The 23,172-nt window shown below is 33.4% G+C and overlaps 3 protein-coding genes across 3 annotated transcripts; 2 read left to right on the top strand and 1 right to left on the bottom strand.

Annotated features, from left to right (window-relative positions):
- The first annotated feature begins 2,853 nt into the window (after positions 1-2,853).
- Positions 2,854-5,607, top strand: LOC139089788 (para-nitrobenzyl esterase-like). The gene is made up of 12 exons (XM_070639394.1): positions 2,854-2,919; positions 2,985-3,090; positions 3,150-3,343; positions 3,406-3,411; positions 3,473-3,544; positions 3,647-3,764; positions 3,821-3,900; positions 3,964-3,999; positions 4,063-4,407; positions 4,493-4,846; positions 5,158-5,181; positions 5,239-5,607. Exons 1-12 carry the CDS (start codon positions 2,869-2,871, stop codon positions 5,530-5,532), a joined length of 1,680 nt encoding a protein of 559 aa, XP_070495495.1. The 5' UTR covers positions 2,854-2,868; the 3' UTR covers positions 5,533-5,607.
- A 12,127-nt stretch (positions 5,608-17,734) lies between these two features.
- Positions 17,735-20,159, top strand: LOC139089771 (methyl farnesoate epoxidase-like). The gene is made up of 3 exons (XM_070639375.1): positions 17,735-17,860; positions 18,323-19,534; positions 19,592-20,159. The coding sequence occupies exons 1-3, from the start codon at positions 17,776-17,778 to the stop codon at positions 19,771-19,773; spliced, it is 1,479 nt and encodes a 492-aa protein (XP_070495476.1). The 5' UTR covers positions 17,735-17,775; the 3' UTR covers positions 19,774-20,159.
- Positions 20,160-20,732: 573 nt separating this feature from the next.
- On the bottom strand, positions 20,733-22,342 carry LOC139089785 (uncharacterized). The gene is made up of 8 exons (XM_070639392.1): positions 22,192-22,342; positions 21,590-21,647; positions 21,454-21,529; positions 21,351-21,392; positions 21,257-21,286; positions 21,158-21,199; positions 21,061-21,090; positions 20,733-20,994 (listed from the first exon to the last, which is right to left on the bottom strand). The coding sequence occupies exons 1-8, from the start codon at positions 22,231-22,233 to the stop codon at positions 20,871-20,873; spliced, it is 444 nt and encodes a 147-aa protein (XP_070495493.1). The 5' UTR covers positions 22,234-22,342; the 3' UTR covers positions 20,733-20,870.
- Positions 22,343-23,172: the final 830 nt, after the last annotated feature.

Raw genomic sequence — 23,172 nt, 5'->3', positions numbered from 1 at the left:
ATATAAATTCTAATTGTGCAGAACAAAAAACTTTTCAATTTAAAACTCTAAGTAAATTGCAGCATAACATCATATTTAAAATTCAATAACTCATCAAGTTAAGCATTTTATGGGATTAATTACTTTTAAAAGTAAACACATTTTCCGTTCAATTAACTTTCAACTTTTCCTTTCATATTTTCTGACTGCTTAAAAACTCATTTGTTTCCAATTTTTACAGGTGAGAACATTTTTTGTTTCACTTTTTATAGCACCAATTAAAAAAACTATTTAAAAACTTTCCTTTTTTTGTTAAAATTAAAATTTGAAAATTCAATGGGGTAAAAGTTTGCTGTAAATATTTATTTTATAGTTCTTCATGCTGCTCTAAAGCTAATTTCACTCCATTTACCTCAAGTCCATAACAACAGCATCACGACTAACTCTACCAGTAGGAACGTCAAACATTTCCTTCATCAACAAATAAAAACGTTAAAGTATGAAGCATTTATTATGATTGGTCGCAGCGGTTGATGTCATTCCTCATATTTTCATCAATTGATTTATAGCTTTGTCAACTTTATATGCTGCTGTTTTTATTTCCCATTTAGCCACCACATAATGTCAAATACATGAATATAAATATTGATTGTATGCATGAGCTTTTGAGCTTCATCAGTCCATACATGAGTGAAAGGGATGATAAATTGTGTAAACTGTGTGAAATAAGTCATGAGAAAATCGATAGAGATGAATATTTGTCGTGGATGTCATTTCTAAGGTGTAGCATAAGAAAAGAATTGCATGCATATTGGTAAGGATTATGAGAAATTGACTAGATACTACAAAAATCGATTAGACTCGACTAGACCAGATAAGACTCGATTATATTCGACTAGACTCGAGCAGACTCTTCTTAACTTGGCTGGACTCGAGTATACTCCGCTAAATTCGACCTAAACTCGACTGGAATCGACTAAACTAAACTAAATCCGACAAATTCGACTAGAAATGACTAAATTCAACTAGATACCGACTAGATTGGCTGTGTTCCACTAGATTAGACTAAACCAGACTATACGCGAATAGAATTGACTAAGAATTAGCTCAATTTGGAGACAATTCAAAATCAACTATATTTCAAGCTTAAATATCTCAAAAATCCTACTTTAAAGTTCAACTCAGTTCACAAATCTCATCCAATTTTATTATTCATTCAAAATCTATAAAACAGCAACAACAACAACAAAAACTAGCCAATTTATAGTTCAATAATTTCATGATCCAATTTCACTTCATTTTTCTTTTATAGGAGAGAGTTTCGTACTCTTTTTTGTTGTTCTTGCTATCAGTTAACAGTAATAAAAAAAAAGTTTCAGATTATTCGAATGAAAAGTTAATAAAGGGAATCATTGCTGAAAAGTTTTTATTGCTTGCTCTCTTTTTTGTGTCGTTCCTTTCATTGCGTGTCGAGATCGCTTTTTTCAAACCTCAATTTTTTGTTATTCTTTGATTTTTTAAAACTTGAATTTTTCAGTTCCAATAGGCATGTATTCACATATATGAGTCAGTCAGTGCAGGATTGAAGCTATCGATGATACAAGGAACAACAACAGAATTAAAAATTGGATTACAAAAAAAAAAAACTTTTTTCATTGCGAATTTGCAATCAAACGAAGCCTCAAATTGAGCAATCAATAGTTTGAAAATTAGTTTGGATATTATGGGAAATTGGGAATTGCAAATGATGAGAAAAATTAATGGTTTTTAGGCGAAAATAGATCGATATGTGATTGCTGTGTTGGATATGCTTTAAAAATTCATTTAATTTCATTTTCAAATAATGAATTTGTTTGAATTTAATGAAAAATTGCTATCAAGCCCGATCAGCACATGCTTTACATGACAGCCAGATGGTGGCCACGTGGAAGTCAGATGGTGGCCACATGACACTCAAGTGCCAATTTTTATAGCAATTAGCCGCTCGAGCTCAATCTGACAGCCACTTGGTCACCTCATGGCAGCCACTTGACAGCCATGAACAACTTGCGCCGATCGGGTAGTGGCGTCCATAATTCATTTGCCCTTTCCGGGTCAAAGCCCACAAATCCAAAATAGTTTTTACATCTCCAATTTTAATTTAAGTGACACAATGACACAGCAGTAATTTTTGTAATCAAAATAAACTTTCCTGCCAGCCTTCAACCCCGAAAAAAATCACCATCACCTGCAATATTTTTTTAAAGAAGGTTAAACACATTTTTGTACAATCATTGTTATTCCTCAGTAATTTCCTCCATCTCACTCACATTCTGTTTATTTTAAAGTAAAATGAATTTTTTTTTTACAGCTCAGACAGAAATGGCATGAATGACTGAGCATAAGCTTTTTGCTATTCCATCCACCTGTAGCATTTTTGTTGTTGAAATAACAGAAAAAGGAATCATTAAACAAACCTCACCTCAATCTGAGCATTAATTGCAAGTCATGAAATGGTATGGAATATGTTTTGATAATTTGCATGGATTTCAGGTGCTGGAATGAGATGCATGTTTTTTGGACTGAATGGAATTATTTAAATTTTGATTACTTTAATATGGATATCCTTTTATTGTTTCTGATTTTTATTAAATTTGGGAATTTTTGGAAGGTAGACTGACTATATGTAGAGACACAACTGTATTGTTGGAGTTTTGAGCTTCAATTTAATTTAAAATTATTAATCCTTAAAGTACTCATAAAGTACAAATCAACCTTATCTGATAAGAATCTATTATCAAGTTCCTTATCATAACCCCACATGAAGTTCTGATAAAGATAAGCTCCTTTATCATGTGAGTATAAATTGAATGCCGTACACTTCAATGCTTTTCATTCTGCAGCTACAAAATGTTGAAGTTCGTGCTGCTTTTAAGTTGTGCTGTTGCAGTCTTTGCACAGGTAAGGATGCATATAAGGTGCCATAGCTATTTACTACTAACTTAACTTCTATAAATCCTGAATAGGATCGATTGACAGTAACAATCCCTCAAGGTCAACTATCAGGAATTCGAGTGTCAACTGGTATTCTACAACCAGCTTTTTGGGCTTTCCGAGGCATTCCTTATGCTGGTAATGAACATCATCTCTAGACAATAATCCACAATAATAATTTTTATAACACTTCCCAGAACCACCTGTTGGACAATTGAGATTTCGCAATCCCGTACCGCATCGTGGATGGGGCGGCGTTTTAGACGCATCAAATTACGGACCATCATGTCCACATCGACCAATCGCAGGTATGCCAATGCCAAATTCCAATGAGGATTGTTTATACTTGAATGTTTTTACACCGTCTACAACTGGTAATCGACCTGTTATGGTAAGAAGATGAAATACGAGTGTAAATTTAATATTTTTAATGCCAAATATCAATCCCTAAAGGTTTGGGTAAGTAGATTGTAAATATGATTGCCTTCTGTTGGTAAAAATTATCATCTAAATTGTGAAGATTCATGGCGGTGCTTTTACATTGGGCGATGGTAGCAGTCAAATTTATGGACCGGATTTTCTTGTGAATGATGTAAGTGAATTAGTTTAATTGCATTTAAGTCTGACTTGATAAATTCAGAATAAGCTTGTAACAATGAGTTTATTGATATTTTGGTGATTTTCTTTGTCTTAGGGAGGAGTCATCGTCGTATCAATGAACTATAGACTTGGAATTATGGGTTTCTTGGCATCTGGTGACGCAGCAGCTCAAGGAAATTGGGCTATGAAAGATATGATTGAAGCATTAAGATGTAAGTTTTGGCAATCCTTCTAAATTTCTTTGTGTAGCCTCAAATACCATTCACAGGGGTCAGAAACAACATCCAGCATTTCGGTGGAAATCCTAATTCTATCACCGTATTTGGAGAAAGTGCAGGTTCAGTCAGTGTAAGTCAGACTTTTTATCATAATCCTTCTTATCACCTGACGGAATTTCTGACTTATTTTTAGGTTCACTATCTTTTACTCACACAAATGGGAGCAGGTGTAAGTCTTTGATTTTTGATAACTTTATGATAAATTATTTTGATTGAAAATAAACATCAACAGCTGTTCCATCGAGCCATCATGCAATCAGGTACAGCAAATGTTCCATGGGGATTCCAGACTGATCCAGCTGGACAATATGCTGCTTTGGGACGAAGATTAGGTCTTACTTGGTCAAGTAACCAAGATTTAATGAATCAGTTTAGAACATTGTCATGGCACACAATTATGGATGCACAGACAGGATTGATGGACATGCCTGTTCCTCGAGGATTCCAAGCATTTGCATGGGTTCCAGCTGTCGAACCTGTAAATTCACCTGAAGAGAGATTCCTTGTTGATACACCAGTGAATATAATGACAAGAGGACAAGTTATGACTGTTCCAATGATTATTGGATACACCAGTGTAAGTCATGAATATTCAATGCCAAATTGTTCACTAAATCATGTTATTTATCCGTCCATCCCAAATCAAATATCCAACAATTTAGGATGAAAGCTTATTCATGATACGTGAAGCCATACTAGACAATACCGTATGGGATCAATTTGCCAACAATCCTCACTTCTATGTCCCACAATCATACAACTTAAATCCCGTAACGCAATCAGCTCAGGTCAATGAAGTCGCAACAACATTCCGCAATTCATATATGGGTGGACAACATCCACACAATGAAATTCGCTATAATTGGACAACATACTGCACCGACCATCAATTTTCATTCTTTGTTGACAGAAGTGTACGCTATCATGTTAGACGACAAACACAGCCTATCTATTATTACAAGTTTAGCTACGATGGCTCATTGAATATGATGAAACGATTAATTTTGTTGGCTGATGTGAGTATGAATGAAAGTTTGTTTGTAATTAGGGATATTTTGAAAGAATTTGGTTAATTATGGCTAGGCTTGCTAATAGGCAGTTGCTGATTAGTGAGGTAAAGCTGTAGAAAATTGCAAAGTCAAGGGTTCGAATCCTATTTGAAGTAGTTTGCTTCAACAGAAGACCCGAATGATACATTATGATATACAGCCCATGCCATGTAAATTTGGTTCCAGTTCTACAGCCAAATCCCACAGCTCACTCAGTCACATTTGAACCTCCCAAGAAATTTTAATAAATATTTAATTCTATTTCCTTATTCCACTAGTATCCTGGTGCTATGCATGCTGATGTAAGTATATATTATTAGAATAAATGTTGGAACTTACAACCTTGTTATTCCCTCTAGGACATTTTCTATCTATTTGACGTCACAAACTTCCCAATGCCAATCCTCCCCAACAACCAAGCCATCACAATAAGACGACGAATGGTCCGAATGTGGTCTAACTTTGCAACATTCGGTGATCCAACTCCAGTCACAGATTCTCTCATTACAACCCGATGGGCACGATATACATTGGATGGACAAAATTATTTGGACATTGAAGCTGAATCAGTAAATAGAAATAATCCACAAAATGGACGTTTAACACAATGGCACACCTTCCAAGATCGTTTCAATCCATCATATCCTGGTTAATTAATTTAAAATGCTTTTAGCAATGAAAATTTGTTTCATGAAATGAAATGAAATAAAAATTGGATGCAACAAAAACTTCTTCCCTTTTCTGTGGCTACGAGAGTATGTGGTTACGTATTTTAGTGCACTTCTCACTATGAAAGTACACTTGAAAGAGTGAAAATTAATTGAATTAATTTTGTTCTTCTTCATTCTCATTGCATTGTCGTCGTAGTCGTCGTTGTCGTCGTCATCGTCTCAGCGTACAATTTCAACTCCTCATTCTACATGCACAATGCAAATATTGTTGAAAATTGGACAAAGTTTTTGAATTTACGATAATGGAATGTTTCCATCTCACTTTCTCACATTCTATTCTCTTTCTCTCTAAATTCCTATAAATGTGTGTAGCTGTTCTGTTGAAAATAAGAGGAGGGAAGGAGAAGGAGCGAGTAAATGAGAAGTGAAATGCAAATTACTGAATTTTTTTTTCTGTAACCCTAGAATGTTGCAATTTTTCATGATCTTTCGCCTTCTCTCTTTTCCTCCAACTCTCCCTTCCATCTTTGAATTTTTTAATTTAATTTATCATGAAAAATACATGCAGAAGGATTAGAAGCTTGAAATTGTTTTGATGCAGATGTTTTTTTCGGGGATGATTTGCTTTATAATTCAAAGCTTCAATGTTCCTTAGCACAACTTCTTAGTTTGATGGCTATGTGTCGATTGTGATGCATAGGCTTCAGTTGTTTACTGTCTGTAGCTGGCTATCGTACTCCTTTCATGGTTAAGACTTGAATTATTCTTAATGATCATTAGTCTACTTGGATCTGGTTAGAAATCTAGCGCACTTTCTATGGACAGCTCCACATAGAGGCTTTCTACTTCTAGAGTCTAGAAGAAGTAACATAGCTATGCTTTCTCGCTATCGGGATATCCCGGGAAGTACCGAAAATTTCAATCCCGATCCCAAAAATGTATCGAGACCTTAATTTCGAGAAAGCATAAACATAGCCTGAGTGTGGACTTGAACCTACGTCTTACAATTTCAGGTCGCATGCTCCAACCACTGAGCTATCGAAGATGAACAAGAAGCATGAAACAAAGCACACTTAATCCTTCATTCTCTATCAAATTCTCTTATCGTTGAATTGGACCACAGAAAAAAATCGTACAGTAACTTCATTTCGTCGAACTTGATGCAGCTACCATCTAGAACAGCACTAGTGTCCACCCGTAATGTGCCCCAAAAAATGAAATCATTTTAATGTTAGTTTGTGAAATTGTTTTATGGAGTTGTGCAAGTAAAATTTAATGTTTTATAACAAAAATTGAAAAATGCATAGCTGATGTTCCACACAACGATGCTACCTGACTTGGAGGTACGAGAAAAAATATTTTTATGAAACGTTTTTAATTTGATATTCATGAAAAAGTAAGGAGAACGAAATTGTTATTGAATTAATTGAAGTATCTCTTCTTTATTTCTTTTTTGGAATATGGAATGTCAAGCTGTTATTCCTTTAAAAATAGAAATTTTTCTTAATGAAAACATTTCTTTTGAATTTTGAGTACCGAAAAAAATTTCCATAAAAGAATGAATCGTTCGTGCACGAGCAATCGAAATGCTATAAAAATTATACACTCAATCATTTATTCACCTTTCGACTGACATTTTAACCTTTCAATGAGCTTTAATTTATGAAAAATTGCATAAACAGAACGGGAAAGAGTTTTTTTTATGTGATTCACATCGATATCAATTTGCATAATGCTCAATCAGTGTTGGAGAGTTTTGGATGTTCCTATGCGGTGATTTTTGTTGGAATTAAAAGCTCAGTCGTTGAAAACTCCCAAATTATTCAAAATTTGCCATAAAACTTCTTGTGATAGACCTGCAACTGTGAAGACGATAGATATCCTAATCAGCATAGAGCATACAGCATGACTCAGAGTATATCAATAAAATATATCTAAGTGTGTCTCGAATTCCACAATCTGAGTTGACGTGACTACAACTGCGAAAAGCACCCAAATTCAACTAGACTTTTTCTGGGATGGGATTGAACCTGGGTTATTAGGATTGTTAGGCTGACACTCTAGCCACTATGCCATTGATGCTTTTTGACTGCTTTAATCTAGTGGACTTAAGTCCATTCAGAATCCAAGTATAATTTGATGTCTGCTCTTAACTCATACACTTAGGTTCATCAAGCAAACAAGCCTTGATGCCAAAATTGTCAGCTATCCTTCATAAAAATTCCATAAATTCCACCAAAATTTCCTCAAGGACTTTTCCGATATTACCCAAATTTTCAATACATATTTTTATTATTTTTCTTCTTTCACCTACAAAAAACTTTTTTTTTTAAATATTTTTCAACAACATCATTAGCATCAATTTAAAGGTGTTTAAAACATTTTTTTTTCAATGCAACGAAATTGCTTGCTTCCTGTTTTTCATTCGACTGACGTCGAAACGTGCGGCAATCATTATTTTTGCGAGAGTTTATGAACGAAAAAAAGAAATTGAGGAAAATTATGGATTTGATATTGATATTGTGAGGGTATTGTGAAGAATGAGAAAATTAATGAAGTTTGTTTTGTTTTTTGAAGTTTGGTTGGAGTAAAGGAGGTGAGGGTGTGGGGAAGGGTGATTGAGAGAGTTAGTAATGAGGAAGGGTTCTAGTGATGTGATGAGTAGCTGACATGAATCAAAGCGTCGGAGGTACTGAGATCCTTGTCGATTATTACTACTTAATTCCTTACTTCAGCGCCTCCAACTGGCTCTATCGCTCACTTCTGTCTGCCAATTTCTAATATCAAGTGCAATACTGTCTCTATCGAGTACTTCCTTCCAAGAGATTGTTATCGTTACTATTTGTGAAAAATCTGCACATTTTATTTTGGATCTAAGTCAGTGATGGTCAACCTTTTATTATTCGCGGCACACCTCCTTGACCCCAAAATAGATGCACACAGCATATATGTTGACGGATTATCAAAGATTTTTGATTATAACCCCGGCATACAGGTTGACCACCCCTGGGTCACCTATATATAGGTACACAAACTTAAATTCCTGTTTCCAACACAAATAAAAAGCATGAACTTTAATGAAAATTAGCCAAAAACAGCATATCATATACACAAATCTAATAAACACAGAGCATGAAACTCACACTCATTAATGTCATATTCCATAAATAAATTAAATTTAATCCTCAAAGAGTTTACACTTTCCATTCCAAAATTGTTATTTTTTTCAAAACAGGAAAAACAGTCATTTTAATGGAAAATACAAAAATTTTCGTTTGAATTTTCCTCCTTTTTTTGTGTCATTCGGAAATATCAAAAGACATTTTGCACATGTAAAACAAACAAGAAAAGGAGGAAAAAAAATCTCATTTCAATTTCAACATACAAACACACTCAGGATGACAAAAAAACCCGACAGTCAACAGTTTTTCCAACTTCCTTTTTCCCCATATATAGCACAGATAGATTCATTTTTACACCTTACGGTAGTTTGTTTTTTGATGTGCTTTTTTTCTACCTTTTTCTGTTATTTTCCACTTTCAATTTTTTTTCTGTTTCTGTGTCTGTTCGTTTCCCGTTTTAAACGTGCCAGTGAAAAGGGACATCACTTTACACATGCTTGCCCTTTTCAGTCATCATCATCATCAACATTGCTGTTTTTTTTTCTCTCGCTTGATGCTTTTCCTTGTGGAAAAAGGAAGCATTTAAAAAAGGGGGAGAGCAAAAGAATTCATCCTTGTCTCGATTTTATTCTTTGGTGCTTTTTGTGTCTCTGATGTTTTCCTTGTGGATTTAAAGAGTGACATAAATTATTTTTGGAAAAGACATCACGAAATGTGGGACGTAAATTTTGTGATTAAGAATAACTTAGTTTTTAGGATGATTTTGAGAGACGAGGTGGATTCGTGGCGCAGTGGTTATACATAAGATCCATGTAGGGTCCATCTTCGGACGGCAGACTTTGTGAACGGCAAAATATCGAGATGAAGCCCAAAAAGTTACAGATTTTCTCTATACGCGGCAATGGGAGTCATGTGCGCCCAACCTGGCAGTAAGTAATTAAGTAAAGGTCCATCCTCAGTCTGATTTGGAGACTGTCCTTTCTCAGGTGAGGCTATAAAGATAGTCTTCTTAATTATTCTTGAAAGTTCACATCCTAGTATATAGTTTGGCCGTCAGCGGTGTATCGTATCATAGAAAATCACATGATGAGCTTCTCCAGTGTTGTCCTCACTAATCTGTGTCGCGGTACACCTTGTTGGTAAGCTTCGATCAACATTTTCAAATTCAATTCCAATGTAGCGACGCATCAGTGTGAATGACACACAGTTTAGACAACACTACTCAAGTCGATACTTGATCAGCTTCAATAGTCACACTACAGCCTCCCCAAACTCTCAAACTTTCCTAGTTGCTCAATCTAAAATGCTAAAGTCAATGCCACTCACTTCTTAGCGACCTGCATATTCATAAAAACAACAGTTCGGACAGTCACTTCTCATCTCTTTGACTGTCTAATTTGTTAGCTTTTCTGCATCCCCAAGCTCAGAATGAATTTCCATTTTACATCACAAAACGAGAAAGAGAGAGAGATTTTAGAATTATGTACAGTGACATTTGCCTGTGAACTTTTTCATTTTCTCGCTCTGTAAATATGACAAAAAAACTGCTTAATTACGAAGCTACAACCCTATGGGCTTTCATCATTATGAGACAAATAAAACAAGAAACTTCAATTATTTCCGTCTTTCTTGTTGCTCATTTCATGATGTTGTCATTTCTTTCAATGTACCATTGATGATGTTTGCTTTGTATATCAATAGTCGTTTGTTTTATTATGTTTAAATGACATTTGTGCTGCTTTTTTTTGTTGCTTTCTTTTCTCGTGTTTATCTACACTCTTTGCTTTTAAATTATTTATGTACATGTATGTATGAACACATATGTATGAGGAAATGATACGGCAATATCAATAGGAAGACAGCATTCCATTTTATATTTTTCCTTATTTCATTTGCACAACCCGGAAACTTATCCTCATTCACATTATATGTGAGAATATCAAAAAAATGTTCTCGGAATTTAAATTTATTAAATTTTATTAGAAATGAATTTTTAAAAAGATTCTATTTTTATAGGAATGGTTGGAAATGGTATTTGGAATATCATATTATTGACCTGAATAATAATTATTTTTGGAATTTTTGATTTTTGGTGTGGAATTTGACACCGTTGGGGTATTTTAAAATGTTGCTCATATGGCAGCCAAGTGGAGGTTGCTTGGTTCTAATTCCATCCCTAACAGACAATGATCGTACTTGCTCAAGGCCCATTGCAATATCATATCACGATTGCATTGTTTAGTAGATTATTGTCCGTTTAGCTGTTGCATGGGTAATTTTTGAATGTGTGGCTTCTGATTGAAGCTCTTACTTACATATTTACTATATCTTTGTTCTTATAAGGAGCTTACTTTACAACAAAATCCTCTAAATTTGACTCTGTTATGGGCTCTGCAACCTATTTTGTACAAATTTTCTATCCGCACGTTAAGCTGACATTCCTTCATCACTGTTTGGCGCCAAGAAATTTTTGGAGCACTTAAATGCCGTTTCCCTTGCGGATTACATCTAAAGACAAATGTGTATTGTGTAACAAATGTGTGTTGTTTCTAACCAACCGGATTGAAGCTCTATAGAGTGCATAATAGTTTCTGCTGCTTTTGTTTTGGTAGAATTGATGGTCTTAGTGTCTGTTTTAACAAGATGGACGCCATGTAGACAATCACAAACCCTTCATGTCTGCAACTACCCTTTTATTACATTTTTCAATCCAAAAATGCACAAATTTGTCTTTATCTTTAAAATTTACAACATTTACATCCAATCCATCCCATACCCCCTTCCCTAATCCTCAAATAAAATGCAATTTAAAACAGCTTTGCAGGAAATTTTAATTTATTATTTAAACAAAATTCAAATGAAGCGTAAATAAGCAACAGCACAGAAAATTCAGAGCTGTAAATAAGGACAGAATAAAGCATCTATCCAATGGAGTAGAAAAAAATTTCTCTTTAGTTTTAAAAAATCCTTTAAAAGCTTTCCGTTAAACTGCATCTACATCTCATTCCTGTGCACTTTCTGTAAAATACTACAGAAATCCTTTAAACTCTTTGAAGAAAAAATCCCATCACACTTTATCTTTATGCAATATTTATTTCGACTAAAAGCTGAAGCAAAAAATACGACAGTATTACCACAAAAAAATTTTTTTTTTCCTCATTCCTGTAGTGTCTATACAGCTTCCTCATTCTGACATCAAATTGAACAACTTAATCTATGTTGCAGTCACCTAACTTTCAGCTATTAAACTATTGTTGTGAACATACATCAGACAAGTTTAAAAAATGATGAAGTTTTTTGGGGGATGTGGAGTTGCTTTGTTAAGGTTTTGGATGTAGACATATAGACAATAATAACATTATAGACCATATGGACCATATAGACTGAATTCTGCTCTAAAATGTTGATTAAACTGGTTCAAATCTCAATAGTCAGTCAGATGTGCCAATTTATTGAAATACTAGCTACTTGCCCTAGTCTGCATCCTCGTTGTGATGTACAATGGAAAATCTTATGGATTAGTCATGGAAGGAAGCTGTTGATAGACCTTGCTGTTGATATGTACTTAGATCAGCGGTGGGCAACCTTTGTACCGTCAAATAATGATGATTATTAGTTCCTATTAATCCACTGAGAATCGTAGCCACCAAATGCCATGAAACAAATGAAGTTAATGTCGCCCACCACTAACTTAGATAGACAAGCAAGATATATAGATGTGTACATACAAAGTATACTCGACCATACTCGACCATACGGAATTTCGTATACTAATGTAAACAATAACATTTGAAAAATATTGTAAAATTTCATTCAAAAATTTTAAAACTAATATAAAAAGATACATTATTTTTGAGCTTTAGTCAGTTAGATTAGCATATAATAAAGCATTTACAATGCTTCTGTACTAACTAAACTCATCTAAAAGTAGAAAATTTTGCAAATCAAATTTTCATAAATTTTTGCAATTTTCTTTCGTAGTGTTAGTGTTTACAAAAAATTCAAATTTTTGACCGTTAAAAACGACCGAATTTTTATATGAACACATCTATATATCTTGTAGACAAGAAACAACTTCCTTTAAAAAAAGACAAACTGACAATCTTCATAAGCAGCCAATCTAATTAAAGCTGTCCACAAGAAATGCTCATCGGATGTATAGTGGAACTATATAGCTCAGTCTCAAAATGTTGAAGCACTTCTTCTTTTGAATATCATTAAAAATTCAAAAACAAGTCTCGTCTGTGTGTTTTGTTAGTTGTGGAGCTTCTATGGAAAGTTAAGAAAGCAAAAGGTAAATAATTGTGGATGCAAAAATGAATTTGGTGAGAACTTATGCCTTTCAATTTCGACAATCTCTTAAATATCTTAGCCTGCCTTTCAATTCTTCATCTCAACTATCTTTTAACTATTTAATGTTCCTGCTGTCATTGAATTTCATGACTTTTGGAATTTAATTTAAAACTTTTTTCCAACTCTTTGTGGCTTAAAAGTTGAAAAAGTTCTGTAGGATTGTAAAAAAACTGTCATGATAGGAATGAAGTTTCGACTTTACTATTCACTTGCCCAAATGACATTTATATTGCTGCATGGAAGTCCATTTTTTGGTTTTTGAAGTTTTAGAAAAAGTTTTCCTTGACATTTTTAATTTTTGAGCTTATATTGTAAGCCTGACTGTCAGTTAAAGCCACAGCGGCATGTCAGTGACATGATACAAACATATTACTGTCATTACTTCAACTGCAATGCTGAATCTTACATCGAAATTGATCATAATTCATATTGCCATGTTAGTGTCCACAAGGCGATGAATCAGTACTCAAACGACTGCATTGAACTGCTCTGGATAAGATCCAATGTATGAAAAAGTTGAAATTATATCATTTTGTACTCAAATCTTATTTAATCCTCTTACTCAATCATAATACATATGAACAACTTTCTTCATTAATTCTATTTCTACGTCTAATTAAAAGCATTAATCAATGCTTACATATTCATATAATTAGTAAAAACACAGAACTAGGATTAAATATTGACGAAAGAGTTCACATTTGTACAGCATATGATGGCATTGAATAATATCATTTTGATTACCTTCAAATGATGGAGTGCTTTTAATATCCAAAAAATATTTGGAGGAACTGTATATGGAAAGTAAATAGAAAAGTAATTTGTGTATAACAAATATTTAATAAATTACGAAACAAATTCATCATCATCGTCGTCATCGGGTATTAATCATTAAAATAAAACTTCAATTTCATTAAAATAAAACTTTTGCAGATGCAAAGTTCACATTTGTTGATTCTCAAAATTACTTCCAGTGAGTCATTGTATGTCGTGAACTTTATCAAATATTCTCAAAAAATTGAGGAAATATGGAAGGAAAAAAATTGAAAAATCACAAAAAAGAAAATTAAAGAAAAACAAAACTGAGAAAATTGAATTTTCCTGCGGCAGGTCAAAGGATAAAAAGAACAAGTTTTGAATGTCATTTCATTTATTGACAATGTTTCATGTTCCTGCACAATCTCTTCCAAACAATTTTATCATGAAAAGTTGAAACTTTTTTTCTTCAGCACACATGAACATGAACATGAGCTTATTAAACTTTTGCTGATGTCCTTCTTCAGTCATTAGTTTGTGGATGTAAAGACACACGTACTCATGTACACATTCGCAATATTATATACATGGACGGAGAAGCCAATTCACATATTAAGCAGAGAAAGTTGTAGAAGCAACAACATTCTTAATATTAAGCACATTATGCTGTGTAACTTTACCATAAAAAGTCAAGAGGAAGTGACTTGAGAAGGAAAATTTGTGGGGAAGAAAGGAAAAGTCAATGATATTAGCCATGTGCCAATCGATCTGTAATTTTGTGGTTAAGCAACTGCCATTATATGCTGCAAACTTTTAGTCATCTAGCTAGCACACATGGAACAATGAAGACCAAAAAAAATCAGTCCATTAAAAAACTTAAAATCAAGGAAATTTAATTAATGAACAGAAAAGAAGGAAGAGGAAGTGGTAAAATTGATGATGATGGAAGTAAAAGTTTTTGGAATTAGAATGCAAACTTGAAGGTAGCCAACCTGACTAATCATTGGATTTTTGTGTTCACTTGACACATTATGGTAAGCAGAATCAAGTTTTGTGGACTAAAAATTCCAAATATTTGTAAATTTTCAAGTCTGTCAATGCCACATGTAGTTGCGGCTACCTAAAAGCACATGGATATACTTCTAAATCAAAGGAAATCAGAAAATTCCATTACATTTATTTGACAATCTTTGACAGACAGTAAGTAGAAGTGGTAAGGTAAACACAAAAGAAAAGTTTAAGATTCCCAGACGAAATAACAGTTCAAGAACTTCTCAATGCTTACTTAAAAAATTCAAGAACATTCCAATTTGATGAAAAACTTCTGGCCGTACCAAAAAATGAGGACGGCACAAGCAATAAATGAATGAGAAGCAATAAAAAGAGAAAAATCGGACCTTTTAAAAAATGAATGAAGTATAAACGGATAAAGGACAAGAATCATGTGTGACTGTATTCGCACTAGTTTGTGTTTAGTCATAAAGAACAGAACAGAAAAAATGTCCTGCATTTGTTTTTGTTCCTTTCTCTTTATTTTTTATGTCTTATTTAAGAAAAATTATAGAAGAAACTTTTTTTACTGCCTTTTTTTAAATACAGCAACACTTCTGCTTCCACTCACCAGAAGGTCGAACAATATAAATCAAAAAATGCTCTGCTCAGCGCTTATCTGTTGGCTTTGTTTTTACAGCCCATGTCCTTTTGGACAAACTTTTAATGTCTCCATTCGTTTTCAAGCAATGCTGACAAAAACCTTTCCTCTTTCTGCATGAGTTGGATTTACTTGAATGTCTTCATGCGTAAAATTATTTAAAGGGTGTACAAAATGACGGTAAAGCAGCATACCATTGTTGTGACGGTCGCTTCCTTATTTTACTTTTGATTATTTATGCCATATTTTCCTTTAATGAGGTTACTTTACTTCTTTTTGTTTGTTTGCTGTCTTGTTCTGCATCTGTTTTTGTAGATTTTTATGTTTTGCCTTGCAATTATTTAAATTTAATTTGTTCAAAATCTGGTTGGTGGATATTCTTTGTGATTTATTTTTGAGTTGTTGCCATGCTTGCTGTTTTAAATATGGAACTTAATTGTTCGAGCAGCTAAAGTGAACTTGACATACCCAAATTGTACAAAATGGATAATCGATCAAAAATTCGATCTAAGGAAGTCTTGACCGTAACTTGATGTCTTGTTCAGTTTAAATCTGCATGAGTCACGCCAGCCTGGTGCCGGATTTCGGATCAATTAACCGACTTGTGCTATTCGGGATAATATGCAGACCGTAGTTCTAGTTAATAACTAGCCAGCATAGTAAGTAATAAAGTAGCAATTTGACTCTAGTCACCTCCATTTCAAATTTTCAATTACTGTCCCTAAATTTACAGTCGCATATACTGATCATATAGAATATCCATAAAAATCTAATGTTTCAATTGAAACACTAATCTAACCCCTAGTAGCATCTATCAATTAAATCCATCAACATCAACATCATTGACACTAAGAATGTCAAAACAACATGACCTATCATTTAACCGAATTCATCATAAATCTACTCGGATTATTCATTTGATATGCAATGTATATAAATATTAATTAATTTTCAATATCATGAAAGGTAATTAAATCAAACCAACATTAATAAATTGCTATGATAATAGCTATAATTACATCATCGATTATCATTGAATCATTTTAATGAATTCAATTATTTTCAAGAGTGAAAATTTTCATTTTTTTAAGGCAACAACAATTTTTGGCTGCTTTTTATTTTTGGAAATTATGAAGCACTATCGTCAGGTTCATTAAAACGTCGATCAATCAATTCTATGGTTGATGGTTTTTGGATTTGAAAGGAAATTTTTCTTTATGCAATGCAATTACGGGAAATTGCTTCTTGAGCTGCAGCATGGGAAAAAATAAAGCAATTTATAATGCTGCTTAATGAAAGAATTTCCATAGAAAAGTTTTTTTGTTTTTTTTTTTTGAGCGAAAATGTTTAAGCTCCGCATCAAATGTTTTTATTTTTATAGTGATTAAATAAACATTGCGCTCCAAAAAATTAAATTTATTTTGGTATCGGACATAAATAGGTCAGCAGATTAATTTATTTTTTTTGGAGAGCTTTTGAATATTTTAAAAAAATAGTATTTTTTGGAGCATAAGTTATTGGATTAATCAGAGTCGTATGGAGATTATTTAAAAGAATTGGTTATTGTGATATGCTGAACAATTTATTGTAGCTTGAAGTATGAGAAATTCTGATGATTTTTTGAATTGTTAATGAAAAATTACGTAGATGCTCATTCGATACACAATGAATCCCGAGCGACGCAACAAGATGGAGATCATGAAAGTATTACGTCATATGACGACCATGTGACGTCGTAAACATGTCATAGATGACTACATCTCGAATGGCACAATTGAAGAAGTCTCAGCTTATCGGCCATAAGGCTACTAAATAAACGAACTATATTTGGCAACATTAAAAGAATTTTAGCGGTGCATATAAAACTCCGTGGCAGTTCCTTCTTCATGAGTGTCGCTCTGAATGCCATCGTCATAATTTGTCGCTCAGAAATATTACTGTTAGCTTATCAGCAAATTTCTTTAAACAAATCTATAAACATTATCATCATGCATAAAGCGTTTCTCTCAAATCACAGAACTGTCTACGTGAGTTTTGTCAGATTCTAAAAATAGCCATCGTTCTACATTTTCAATGTTAATACATTCTGTTTTTACTTTCAATCATAACAATAGAAATCAGCTTATGACGTAACATAGGTAAAGATCGGACCAAAGAAGATGACACAAAAATGTAAAATTTAACACGATAATACAAATCAGATAATAGAATCTTAAAAATTCTATGAACTTGTGACTCTTTTAGATTTCTATACTTTAAGTAATTTTAAACATCTTTTGGAACTTCATTCAGTCACTGAAAGTTGTTCTGATCGGTTGTCGAGAAAGTATTGAGTATTATAAAATGTTTATAAGTTCAGTCATAATTATGGTGTTTCTTATGGCGTGCTATTGGTTACTGACAAAAAGACCAATGGACTTTCCTCCAGGTTTGAGAATTTTTAAATTTCTAATAAATTTCAATTCAAAGTTTTTGCTTCATTGAGCAAATTTTAATAGATTAAGCTATGAACTGTGAATTGTTACGCAGCAGATTAGTCCTAAGACTGAAAAACCGGCAGGTCATTCACCTAAATTTAAAAATCAAATCTAAAATCAAAAATTGATAAGAAAAGTAAAAATTGTAGCCAGAAAGTATACTTAGCATCTATTATTCTGAAGATTAATATATTATGCTGTATTAGTACATCTTTTTAAATACCTTCATCCAGGATATGCTGTTTTATATTATTTATTTGGTTATTTCACAAATTTATCGATTCTTTGTTGATTTTTGTCCAAAAAATTTTGAACTTAAATTTTTAAATTTTGAACTTCAGTTAATTTTCAGTAGGCTTTTTAAATTTCAAATTACGGTTATAAATTCTAAAGTTTTTCTCTTCCATTTTCAGGTCCAAAATTTCTTCCAATTGTTGGAAACATAAATATCCTAAAACACATAAAAACCCTCAAGTTCCATCACTTATTGTGGCATAATCTATCAAAACTCTACGGACCAGTAGTCGGTCTTAAATTTTTCCATAAGTATGTAGTCATAGTGTCTAGTAAAGAAGCAATTAAGGAGGTTTACTCAAGAGATGAGCTGAATGGTCGACCGGATGGATTTTTCTTCAGAATTAGAACCTTTGAAAAGAGACTTGGTGTCGTGTTTACGGATGGACATTTCTGGGAGAATCAAAGAAGGTTTTCAGCTACAACATTGAAGCATTTAGGCGTTGGGAAGTTTGGAATGGTAAAGCATATCGAGCATGAAGCTGAGGAACTAATTAGTGAATTGATGAAAATATCAGAAACTACTGATGAATTTCCAATGCACAGCACGTTTGACATTTCTGTCCTTAATCTTATGTGGGTGTTGCTGAAAGGTGAACGATTTGAACTTGATGATCAAAAGTTGATTGACTTAGTCGCAGCTGTACATAAAAATTTTCAAGTTCTCGACATGTCTGGTGGAATTTTAAATCTGTTTCCAGCCATACGTCATATAATACCAGAACAAAGTGGATATAAAGAACTTGTTGACACAATGAGACCAATTTGGAGCTTTTTAGCAGAAGAAATTCATTTCATCAAAGAGACTTACGATCCTGCATTGGAACCGAAATGTTTCATCGAAGCCTACTTAAAAGAAATGTCAAAAGTCCAAGATCAGGACAGCTTTTTCAGTGAGGAACAGCTTTTTGGAATCTGCATCGACTTTTTCCAAGCTGGATCTGAAACAACAGCAAATTCACTTGGATTTGCAATCCTTTACATGTTGCATCATCCAAAAGTCATGCGACGAGTTCAAGTTGAAATCATGTCAATTGTCGGTGCCAATAAATTACCAAAATTAAGTGATCGACCAAAATTAAAATACACAGATGCAGTCATAAGTGAAGTTCAAAGATGTGCAAATATAGCACCACTTGGCATAGCACATCGTGCTGTTAAAAATGCTCATCTTAATGGCTTTTTAATTCCAAAGGATGCAACAATTTTATGCAATCTATATAGTCTCAATATGGATGATAAAAATTGGAAGAAGCCAACTGAATTTATGCCAGAAAGATTCTTAAATGATGATGGTGATTTAATCTATCCGGATTATTTCATTCCGTTTGGTAAGTTTTTTATCTGTTCCTTCATTCTTGATTTAATTTATTTTATTTTTTCTACAGCTATGGGGAAACGTCGTTGTCTGGGCGAGAATGTTGCAAAATCAAGTCTCTTCTTATTTTTTGCATCAATTGTTCATTCTTTTGATATTAAGTGTGTTGGTGAGCTACCGGATTTGATGGGAATCGATGGAATTTCACTTGCACCGAAGCCTTTCAAGGTCAAGCTGTGGAGGCGATTTTAAGGATGTGCATTTAGATTCGAGTGACATAGGATGGTTGTGGTCCGGGAATTCCACTCGTGCATCACTCAAATTATTGCATTAATACCATAAATTCCAATGTCTGCAACATGATACTCTTGTGTCTCTTGGAATGGCTAATTTTAAAATGAAAGAATTTAATTAATTTAAAGCTGTTTAGATGCTAGAAAATAAAAGAAGATATCCAATTTCGATGATCACCATGTATTCCTAATTATTTATTAGCTACCGACTTAAGGCAATCAGGAAAAAGTCCAATTTCTCCTTCAAAAAGTCAGGAAGCTTTTTGCAGTCAATCTAATTTAATATGTATATCCAATAAAAGCATTCATGACTTCGTTAATCACTCAATTTGATCAGTCATTCCCGATCAGCACATGTTTTTTATGGCCGTCAGTAGGAGGCCCATATGGAATCCAAGTTGCAATTATTATGGCAGTTTACATGGAAATTGACTCTTTTACGTCATGTGGCGACTAATTTGTACAGATCGGGATCCTCTATTCATTATGGACATATTTATCGAATTCTCAAAAGTTGCTCAGATAAAATTTAATTCGAATTCATGAAAAAATTGATTATAAATTCGCAGACATAATAATTAATGGATTGCAAGTTTTTGATAGCATTTCTGAGGATCAATTTATATTCAGCGAAGAGGAAACAAGAGAGCAACAATGTTAATAGCTTGTGGATTATTGATAATTTGGAATCTCGTTTTACAAATCATTCCGTTTGGCAATAAAGTGAAAAAGTAAGAAGAAAGGAAGACTTTAACAGGTTCTGACTTAAGCATATGCAGATATTTGCAGAATATTCTTAGATTTGAAGTCGATTAGCCAAGCTTGTTAGCATGTTAATGCAGCTGCCAATTAAGAATCAGATTCTTCTAGTTCCATTGACTGTCGAACTCTAACTTCCATTAAAAAGTACCAAAAGTATTTAAAATTTTAAAAAACTAATTTATTTGTGCATCTTTTCGAGTAATAAATTATAAAATTTGTAAGATCTCAACAATAATCTGTACAACAAGCAACACTCATAGAGCTTCTTGCATTGTTTTGCATAGCTGATTCAGCTTAGAACAATTTCTTGAATTTTCTGCCTGGTGGAAGGTATTCTGATGGTGGTGGCAAGTAGCTGTTATCTGGTTGTTCTGGGCATTTTGGTGGAGGAGGTGGGGGTGGTGGTGCTGGGCATGTTCTGTAATGCAACAAATAAAAGTTTGATCAGTTAAAGTTAAATGATTTTGAGGTAATTTGGACTTACGGGGGTGGTGGGCATGGTGGAGGTGGTGGTCTGTAAAATATTAAATAAGAATCGGTTAATTGACCTGATTTTCATGATTTAAGAGGTAATAACTTACGGTGCTGGGCAAGCTGGTGGTGGTGGGCACTTTGGTGGTGGTCTGAATGAAAATAATCAAGTTAGTAACTGCATAAGGCATAAAAATTGTCTAACTTACGGTGGTGGTGGGCATTTTACTGGAGGTGGTCTAGAAAATGCATCAAAATAATGTCAATCCAATTCTTGATTCCTGAAAAAACTAAAATACTTACGGTGCTGGACATGCTACTGGTGCTGGGCACTCAGGTGCTGGTCTGGATTAAGGAAAAATCATTAGAATCTAGTTTAGTCTTAAGATTATTTTAATCAACTTACGGTGGTGGTGGGCATTCAGCACTGTCAACAACTTCAACGATTTCCTTTGGTGGCAAGTACATTGGGTTTTCTGGGGCTGTATAATGAAAATATATTGATGAATTTTATAATTTTTTCAAAGATTTTTGTAACTTACGTTCATAATTGTATCCATTGGAGTGTTGGAGGTCAAGTCCAATGTCAGCAAAGGCACCCTGAAAATTCAAATGATTTTTGATGAAATTGGAGATTTTTTAGAGTTTATGAGGTAGTTATAGATCTATGTTGACTCATAAGGCTGAGCCTCTCATGGATCTACAAGTCTTAATATAAAAGGTAAATTTGAGATAGCAAGCAATTCACATCCAACTCATCTGCTTATTCAATTCTATTATTAAATCAGTTCATTTCACAAAACATTCGAAATCTATTGTTTGCCAGTGACCAAATTAACTGTCATTGATCATTGATTTTGAGCAAATTTGAATAGAGACATTTACAATTCCAATTCATGTTTGCTTGGCTCAAATTCGAGGTGAATTTGAGTTATTTGCTGAGTTTTGGGTAAATTTCAACTTTTTGTTGTCACTGAATCTAAATTTAGGAACTGAATCTAAAATTCAACACTTTTGATTATTTCATCCAATTAAAAGCTATGAAGCTAAAGTAAATAATTGGATCCATCGATTTACACTTTCTCAATCAAATTCCTGCAACTTTAGAACTGTTACATCCATTTCACATAAAATTTCAACTTACAGCGCACAATGCTAAAACACAAACAACGACAAATTGTCTCATATTTTTTTTTCTATTCCTTAGATATCACCACAACTGACTGTATATCGAAACTAATGAAGCAATACCGATAATCTTTCGTTTTTATATGCTCTAGATCCACCTAACACACATCTGATGAGACGATGAAAAATGTAAGCAAAAGCTCTTTTTTTTTCATTAAAGATCAAGGTCCTTCCGTATTTCTTGTTTTAAGATATTGAAAGAGATAGACCGAAATGAAATAAAGATACTCGCGAAGCTCAGCTTCGGCTTGTTTAGGTATGCAAAATAATCATGAAGGTGATTAAAAACCGATTAATTAACGGACGAAGAGATGAATTATTGGACATAAGGTGCTAAAGATTAAGATTCTCAGAGAGAATTCAATTAGTAAGTCCAGAAATTCCAGTTGACCTAATTCTGATCAGAAGGAATGCGCATTATTTTTTAGTTCCTAAAATCATAACATCTATAAAATATTAAGCATGAATTAGCCATAAAATGCTAAAAAAAACTAGATCTGCTCTAAATGCCCATAATAAACAACAATAATAGTCAATGAATGGACAAAATATTCGGTCATTTTTTATAAGCCACAAGATGTTTTTGGATCTTCTTCATCTCTCTTCTTTGTTTTGCTTTTCGTCGACAAAATAAGATCGTGTTGAATTTTAATTTTCTGGAAGAGTTTAGCATAAATCATTGAAACATGATCTCGCGTGATTTTAGGATTAGTTAATAGTCAATTAGTGAGGTGGGATAATGTTTGGACTATGTGATTTTGTAATAATTCAAATTTGGGTTCATTATATTGAGACATTATGAGTAAGCCTGAGTTGCACAAAGTAGTCACCAAAGTGTTGAAGGGTTGACGCGTTGTCGGCAAGACTTGAGGGTTGACAGGCTTAGGGATAGTTGATAGCATTTCTCTATTACCTCGAAAACTAAAGTTTGTCACAT

Source organism: Chironomus tepperi, unplaced genomic scaffold (genome assembly GCF_022539635.2).
Source record: "Chironomus tepperi strain 1889 unplaced genomic scaffold, CSIRO-AGI_Ctep_v1 contig_196, whole genome shotgun sequence".
NCBI classification, from domain to species: Eukaryota; Metazoa; Arthropoda; class Insecta; order Diptera; family Chironomidae; genus Chironomus; species Chironomus tepperi.
This window is presented reverse-complemented; position numbering and strand designations above follow the sequence as displayed.

What these genes read in the sequence shown, in the direction of transcription:
- LOC139089771 (XM_070639375.1), top strand. Translation starts at nt 17,776, where the DNA reads ATGTTTATAAGTTCAGTCATAATTATGGTGTTTCTTATGGCGTGCTAT. An exon ending in ACCAATGGACTTTCCTCCAG is followed by an intron (nt 17,861 to 18,322) that starts GTTTGAGAATTT and finishes TTCCATTTTCAG; the next exon opens with GTCCAAAATTTCTTCCAATT. An exon ending in GGATTATTTCATTCCGTTTG is followed by an intron (nt 19,535 to 19,591) that starts GTAAGTTTTTTA and finishes TTTTTTCTACAG; the next exon opens with CTATGGGGAAACGTCGTTGT.
- LOC139089785 (XM_070639392.1), bottom strand. Translation starts at nt 22,233, where the DNA reads ATGAGACAATTTGTCGTTGTTTGTGTTTTAGCATTGTGCGCT. An exon ending in GTGTTTTAGCATTGTGCGCT is followed by an intron (nt 21,648 to 22,191) that starts GTAAGTTGAAAT and finishes TTGAATTTTCAG; the next exon opens with GGTGCCTTTGCTGACATTGG. An exon ending in CCAGTAGCATGTCCAGCACC is followed by an intron (nt 21,287 to 21,350) that starts GTAAGTATTTTA and finishes TGCATTTTCTAG; the next exon opens with ACCACCTCCAGTAAAATGCC.
- LOC139089788 (XM_070639394.1), top strand. Translation starts at nt 2,869, where the DNA reads ATGTTGAAGTTCGTGCTGCTTTTAAGTTGTGCTGTTGCAGTCTTTGCA. An exon ending in TATGATTGAAGCATTAAGAT is followed by an intron (nt 3,765 to 3,820) that starts GTAAGTTTTGGC and finishes TACCATTCACAG; the next exon opens with GGGTCAGAAACAACATCCAG. An exon ending in CTGGTGCTATGCATGCTGAT is followed by an intron (nt 5,182 to 5,238) that starts GTAAGTATATAT and finishes TATTCCCTCTAG; the next exon opens with GACATTTTCTATCTATTTGA.